Source organism: Ceratosolen solmsi, unplaced genomic scaffold (assembly GCF_000503995.2).
Source record: "Ceratosolen solmsi marchali unplaced genomic scaffold, CerSol_1.0 scaffold56, whole genome shotgun sequence".
NCBI classification, from domain to species: domain Eukaryota; kingdom Metazoa; phylum Arthropoda; class Insecta; order Hymenoptera; family Agaonidae; genus Ceratosolen; species Ceratosolen solmsi.
Window position 1 is genome coordinate 6,814,910 of NW_011948425.1, and position 7,476 is coordinate 6,822,385.

General features: G+C 51.6%; 1 protein-coding gene across 1 annotated transcript in view; it reads right to left on the reverse strand.

Moving 5' to 3' along the window:
- Nucleotides 1-857: 857 nt before the first annotated feature.
- Nucleotides 858-7,476, reverse strand: part of LOC105362986 (LIM/homeobox protein Lhx9) — a 52,304-nt gene continuing 45,685 nt past the window's right edge. The window contains exons 3-4 of the mRNA XM_011500553.1: nucleotides 1,827-1,970; nucleotides 858-1,180 (exon numbers count right to left, since the gene is read on the reverse strand). Of these exons, the coding sequence (XP_011498855.1) occupies nucleotides 1,021-1,180; nucleotides 1,827-1,970 (304 nt within the window). The 3' untranslated portion in view covers nucleotides 858-1,020. The remainder of the gene's footprint in view (nucleotides 1,181-1,826; nucleotides 1,971-7,476) is intronic.

A 7,476-nucleotide genomic window follows, 5' to 3' on the forward strand; every position in this document is an offset into this window, starting at 1 on the left:
AGCTACTAACGAACTTAAACGGGTCAGCCGCGCACGATGATGTCGACGATGAAAGAAAAATAATTTTCTAAAAGTCGATCGGTGGATAAAAGGAGCTCGGCCAGTTTAAAAATTGGCGCGGTAATTTATCCGTCGCGCATACGTAATAAATTGCTTGCCAGAAGGCGCCACTCACTCGTCGCACGCGTTCCCCACCAACTTAACGTCAAAAACAAAATCCCGAGCTCGATGCTTCGGGTCCGCTGTTCGCATTGTCCTCGGGCCCCGACGACGAGAAGTCTCCGGGCTCTGGGTGTGGATGGAGTGGGATGGCCTGCCTCGGCTCCGCGTTCGCCTCGTCTTCGCGCCATTGCACACGCGCTCACACGCACGCACGCACGCACACGCGCACTCGCACGCACTTTGTCCAGTCTCAAGCCCCCGGCGCACGTCTCACTCGGTCACTTATCATCGAGAGTTGCCGAGGGCGTGTCACCGCAACGTTAAGGTCAGTAATAGAGCCAATTGTGGCTGAACGGTCCTCGGGCAGCGTGAACCAGCACGCGAGGCTCAGTCGCAGGGTTCCGGTGGCCAAGCCCACTCCTGGTACGAAGGCGAAGCCTGGTGCTGTTGTTGTTGGTGCTGTTGCTGCTGCTGCTGCTGCTGCTGCTGCTGCTGCTGCTGTGTTGGTGGTTGCTGCTGCTGCTGTTGCTGCTGCTGCTGCTGCTGCTGTTGCTGTTGCTGCTGTTGCTGCTGCTGTTGTTGTTGACCCGATGCAAGGACCAGGGGCATCATCGGTATCACCGACTGATGATGATGTGGAGGCGCCTGCTGATGGGGCGAGGACTGTTGCTGTTGTTGCTGTTGCTGTTGCTGCTGCTGCTGCTGCTGGTAGTGTGAATGACCCGGTGGCGGCGGCGAGTAGGTCTCACCACCGACAGCCACATCCACGAGGTCGATTTGCGGCTGGAGTGCCGGGACGACGACGGGGACGGTGGGCGCCGTGGGGACCTTCTTGGGGCGGCCAACCGGGTTGCCGCCTCAGTCGCGGGGCCTTCGAGGCCGGCCTACCTTGCCTTTCCTGGTCGGCATGCCGCCGTTGCCCGTCGCCGCGGCTGCCGCCGCTGCCGCCACCGACGACGACTTTACCATCTTGTGGAAGTCCGTCTCGCAGACGGCCGCACCCGACAGCAAATAGTACCTGAAAGATTGGATAAGGAAATTTTGAGCGTTAAGTCGACTCTTGGTCATTGCTCCTCGACTCGTCGCCGTCCCCATGCCTCGATCAGTGACCCATTGTATTTCCTCAGGTGAAGCACCTGTCGCTTAATGGGAATGAACGGACTAAATGATTATGGTGATGGTGAGGCGGGGCATGGGATCGCTCGTTGTCAGAAATTCGGGCTTAGTCGAATTATTAATGATTAAGAGTTTTAATCGTTGAGCGCGACTGGAGCGCCACTTTATATATCCTCGAGTGAATTCATGTATTAGTCGATAGGCGAAAGGCGCTTTGACCGAATCATTCGGTCCGCATGTATTAATAATCATGAAGTGCAGGGTTGGATAATTGCCGAACGCGGCCATTCGTGATATATTCGTTGTCGTTGTCGTCGTCGTCGTCGGTTCGATTGGCGAATTGGGGTGGAGTGGGGAGGGGTCGAGAGAGGGGAGGGGAGATGAAGGAGGAAATGTATATTTATGGTGGCAGTGCACAACAGCTCCGACAAAACTCGGACATCTGTTGGCGGTGAGGCGGTGAGGCGGTGAGGAGGACAGATACGACATGAGTAGCGGGTTGGGGTCTCGGCGAGGGTGCCGATCGACCGGGCTCGTGCGTAACTCACCTGTCGCCTTGCGTGAGCTGCGTGCCGCACTTGGTGCAGGTAAAGCACTTGGTGTGAAAGACAGAGCCGCTCGCCCTCGTGACGAGTTCGGTCGCGGGTATCGTTTGGCCACAAGCTGCGCAGGCACCTGAGCTGCCGAACATCCTGAAACAAAAAACAGAGGCGAGTCCGTGATTAGCGTGCGCGCTTGTTTAACGGCGATGGCATATGTCGCCGGGGCTAATCGAAGTGGTCGGGGGCAACGAGATGGGTCGGGTCGGGTCCGGGGGGGGGCGGGGGTGCTCGATGTCACCTTAATTAACAAACTTTTGCAAGGCGCTGTGGAGGTGAGGAGTGTGGTGCGGTGACGTAACGGGGGCCCTACGTTATATTTATTAGCCCGCTGGGCTTGGGCGTCCAGTGGTGGGGTTAAGCTATCTTTGGCCGCCCAAGCACTTTGCGATATGATTAATCATGGAAGCGGATATTAAAGATGCAGGAGATTCGATTATCCAAATTGTCAATCGATACGTTGTAATTTCAATTTCCTTGCTGAATAATATATGATGCCAAATGAGAATCCTCTAATTTAAGATAGAACGATAAAGTTATTTAATTACGCGGAGGCAGGAGGTCTTGCCGCGGCGTCAGTGCGCCTCAAAAATACTTCCTCGATTAATCCCGAGCATCCGGAATTCGTGAGCTAAGATGGAGATATTCTTTTGGAGTGTCTGCGTATCATCGAAGTCCCACTCGTCTCCCAAGTCCAATTATTTTGGGTGAAAGCGTTGCGATACGCGTGTCGTATACCGTAGTGTCTGGTGAGATTCGGTAGTTGTGGTGGTGGCAAGAAAAAGAGAGAGAGAAAGAGAGAGAGAGAGAGAGAGAGAGAGAGAGAGTGAGAGAGAGAGAGAGAAAGAGAGCGAGCTTCGAGGGGTGGGGGGGGTGTGATCGTGGTCGGCCACAATTATAAAATGTGATCCGAAAGTGAACGCGGTGTAGTTCGTTACAGACGGCATTAAACGATAGCCGATAAACCCCCCCCCCCCTGCAGTTCTGATTAAATGCACCAGGATTATTAAGCGCATTAACTAGATAAGGAGTTTCCGCGAGAGAAGTATTTATTTTCGAATAAAACGTGTGACGGCCTGGTGGTATTGATGCGTGTGCACGTGCGCGTGTGGCGGGTGGTAATTGGAGGGAGAATTGACGATAAAAGGAAAAACTTAAAACATCAAAGGCCTGCTGCACGCTTTATTTTTCATCCGCGGTGCATGCGTTTTTTACAAGTTTGCCACTTCACGTTGGAATGCAAATGTGCGCGCGATCATTATGGGAGTAGCGTCAGCTGGCGCGCGCATATATTTATTTTCCAAATGAGTTTAAATAGCGGCCTTAAACCCCAGCGCAGATTAAAATCTCCTTATGCGCAGAGACAAGGGACATAAAGCGAGCGGACGTTCGGTGAATCGTCACTAAATTAAAATAGCGAGTCCGCTCGATGCGCCAGCGCGAGCACTTCGTTACGGCCAGCTCCCCGCCTCGTTACCAACGTCCCGAGCGATATTTCACCTTAATTCCGTGACGGCGCTCGCGTTCCCACAAGCCAATGCGCGTCTCCTCGAAAATCGCGAGTCGAGCGCCAAAGTGATTTTGAGCGTCCCTCGGGCGGGCGCGAGAGCGCGCCGACAAGGATTTCCAAACAGGACGGGCATTGTGTAAAAGTGGCTCGGGCCCGGCGGATAAATACTACCAACCAACTGTTTCCAATTAAATCCCGCGCCGGGCGCTCCTCGCGCTCCCTAATAAAATGAGCTTCGAGTAAGCCCTCGCGGTATCTCCGCTCACGATTTCCCATCTCCAGCGCTACCATCCATAATACCCCCCCCCCTCCCCCGGGGCCCCATTGCGTCCCCTACCTCCACCAAAACCTCACCCCGACCCCGTCAGTGCCACCCGTCACCTCACCTACACTTTTCCGCGCACCGGTTCGCCTAACCCCTTCCTCTCCATCATCGACGACCAACCAACGGCCGCTCTAACCTTTCTCCATTTGCGCTATCCGCGTGCGCTACAGCCTCCCGGCTAAACGAGCACGTCGATATAATAAGGTGTTGTAAGTGCACCTTTTAATTGGCAGCTTAGCCAGATAAATCCGAGAGCTCGCTCGCTCCTCAACGCCCCTCGACACCGCCGTCGCCGCCGCTCCTTTAATCGCCTAACAGTTTGCGAATGCTCCTACCGCGATGCCGTTTCTATACATGAGCACCGTAGTAATAACGGGCCTACGAAAATAATTACGTCTCCCCTTTCGCACGCCTGCTTCGGGAAAACGGGTCGCTCGATCGACCATCGATCCTGCTATTGTTCGGCCATTTGGGCTCGTGCGGCGGCCCCGTTAAGATTGTTGGTACAACCGTTTGTGCCCGACAGTGAGCCGACCCGCGATGCCGCGGGGGCTAAGTTCGCGCGAGTCTATTGCCGTTGTTGCGTCATTCGAAACTTCGTAATAATTATTTAGGGCAACTGTTGTGTCGTTTTTGCGTGCTTTTCTCGATAAATAATTAACCTCCTACGTCCCTGGACATCTTACCGCCGATACGAATCAATTACGCGTGCCGCGTTGTTATTATACGCTCACGGGGCGGGAGCGGGAGCGACGCCGACGAGAGAAGCGGAAAATCATTAATTTTAATAAGGAAACGATCGGCGCGCACTGCTATTACTAATGAACAATTACTATTAATGAAAAAGCATATAATCCCAATATCATTCGTACGGGAATAATGTATTATAAATTGCAAATTTGCTACCAATTATATTTCCATTTCGTTCGCCACCCTGTATGTTCGCGGAGCTGATGAACTTTTTATCTTTCATAAATACAACAACAAAAACAACAACAACAACAACAAGAAAAGAGATGAAAAAAAAAGTAATTTTGCTGGACAGGGATGCGGGATCCTGATCCTTCAACCGGCGATTTTTCATAACCGATTGGCCGTTCAGTGCAACAGTCCAAACTCCACAAGTTACACGGCGAGGTCCGCACGTATCTTTGTAGGATATATTTGTAGTGGGATCGCGCGCAACATCAGCGGACGTTCGCCCCCCACCTTCCGCCAACAATCCGCCAATCTCCCGTCTCTCACTCTCACTCTCACGCTCTCTCTCTCTCTCTCTCTCTCTCTCTTTCTCGGATCCCGCATATAAAACCCGATGTTTATGCACCAATTAGCTGCGTATACGGTGGCAGGGACGCCCACGCGCGTTGTCCGACTTCTGTTCGTGATCGCCCCCCGTCAATTAGCGGCGAGTAAGACGTCGCGGACAAGGGACAATTATATGCGCTGACGATTGCTCTAATTAGTCAAACGCGGTGACGGCGATGTCGCTCCTTTTCGTCGGCGCGCGAATTATACCCGGTAATGAGGGGGCACCGATAATCCTCACGGCGCCACCACCCTCGCGAGCCCATTGCTGAACGCATTTCCTTTTTCATTTTATCTCGCTCGCTCCGTCATTCGTCGGCTTTATCAGCTTTTAATTGCGCGATAGTTGGTCATGATAATTGCAAGTACCGCGATATACGAACGTTGCTAATTAAAAATAAGATGACGAGGAGGGATATTTAGTGGGAGGACGAGCGGCTGAACGACGGTAATGAGAGAATGAGTCCTCAGCGCTCGCACTAACAACAACAACGACAACGACGACGACGACGACGACGACGACGAAGACGAGGATGACCCAACTTATTAAACGGGGAAAGATCGAATGGTGTAGCGGCACCTTGGCTATAAAAAAAAAAAATAAAAAAAAGACAAAAGCAAAACGAAAAAATTCATTCGGTCAATCGTAAGGGCCGCGCAGCGGTTATTCGCTGTGTCGTGGGTTTCTTCTTCTTCTTCTTCGAGCATTTTTCAATCTATCCTCCTCCGTGTCTTTCCTTTGCCTCGGCAAAATCAGAGATCGAACTGCTAGTCACCACCACCGCCATCACCACCGCCACCGCCACCACCGTGGTCGTGTGATTTATCGGTGGCTGGGATCTCGCCTAATTGACAGATGTATGGAACGATCTCGGGGCAATCGATGGAAAATGATAAGCAAACAGCGCTATTTACCTTCTTTAGAGGTGCGCGCCCCCCGCCTTTCTACGGTACTCGTTTGTAAGTCATTGTCTCGCACTTGGCGTGCCGCGGGATAATGCAACCAAGAGGGATCGCGATCAACCAATACCCCCCTCCCGCCCTCCCAACTCTCTATCATTCTCTCTCTCTCTCTATGTCCTTCTCTCTCACTCGTCCCTTTCTTCTCTCTGCTGGCGAAAGAGCACAGAAAGCGCCAAGACGAATCGATGATAGCGAGGAGCATAACAAACGCGTGCAAAGGACGAATCCAATTGGATTGGAGATTTCTTGTTATTAATTTAATTAGCTCCTGACAGATCCATAATTACATTGCTAATTTCTCCGTTGAGAATACGAATGGTCGCGCGTATTCGCGCCCCAAACACCGTATCGCGGAATGACGATTCAATTCCTTTCTCTAGCCCCCCCCCCCTCTTTCCGAGCATATTGAGCTTCGATCGGGCAGAGTTTCATTGACGGGCTGCCAAATTTCTCTGCAGTTAACTTTTATTTCTATCCCTGTCACTGCACCTCACATTAATATCGAGAAGTATCGCGTACTTTAATGTCTATAACGACGAAGATTCGTCGAGGGTCTTCCTTTCGCGCCACAATCCACACCGACAATTATCACTTGATTCATTTTCATTTATACGCGTAACCCAATGCGAGCAGTATACGATGAAATAAAAACGCGAAAACAGAACCACTGCTTCTTTGTGTTATTTCGTCTCCAATCCCACCTCTCTCGCCATCTCCCCACACAGGTCTGAAATTAAATATTTGTAGGACGTGGCAACGATGGCTACAGTTACACCAATACAACGATGGTGGTTAATTAATAAGCCGAGCGTCGAGGAAAACTCCGCGGCCTAATTAATACGCGAAGAATATTGACAAGTGAAATGAGAAGAGCAGCTCGCCCTCCCCCCCCCCACCTCTCCTCCTCCAACTCACTCACTACGTCACACTATAGATAACCCGCAAACCTGCCTTTCCTCCTTCTTTTCTTCTCTCTCCTTTGGCCAACTCCTTCGTTATTTCTCACACTTTCACTGGCAACTCCGGTCCGTTCCACTACGACTCGCGCGTGCAATTACAGACCATCATCCGTTCATCGAGCGAGAGCTCGACCACTCCACGACCGTCAACACAACGTCTGCGTCTAATTAGTAATTACGAAGAAATCCAGAATAGAATGATTACGGCTGTTCTTCCTCGCCATTTCCACGCCCATGGGTCTCCTTCATTTTCGGCTCGTCGATCACCCGGGCCTCGGCTGCCCCACCCACTCGACATGCCACAGTGGTTTGTTTTCTCATTTATGAGGTACGAAAATTACTCCTTATCAATCGTGCGCGGCGAGTGCCGTGATTTATCGACCAAAAAGCATCGATGTATTGAGAAATTAGCAAGAGACGCCGCCGATGCCGTGAAATAACAAAAGAGTCCCGATTTTAAACGCTATTCCCTTACGACGGTTCATCGGACCTTAACAAGTCACTATACCTACAACCACCACCGCTATTATTCCACAT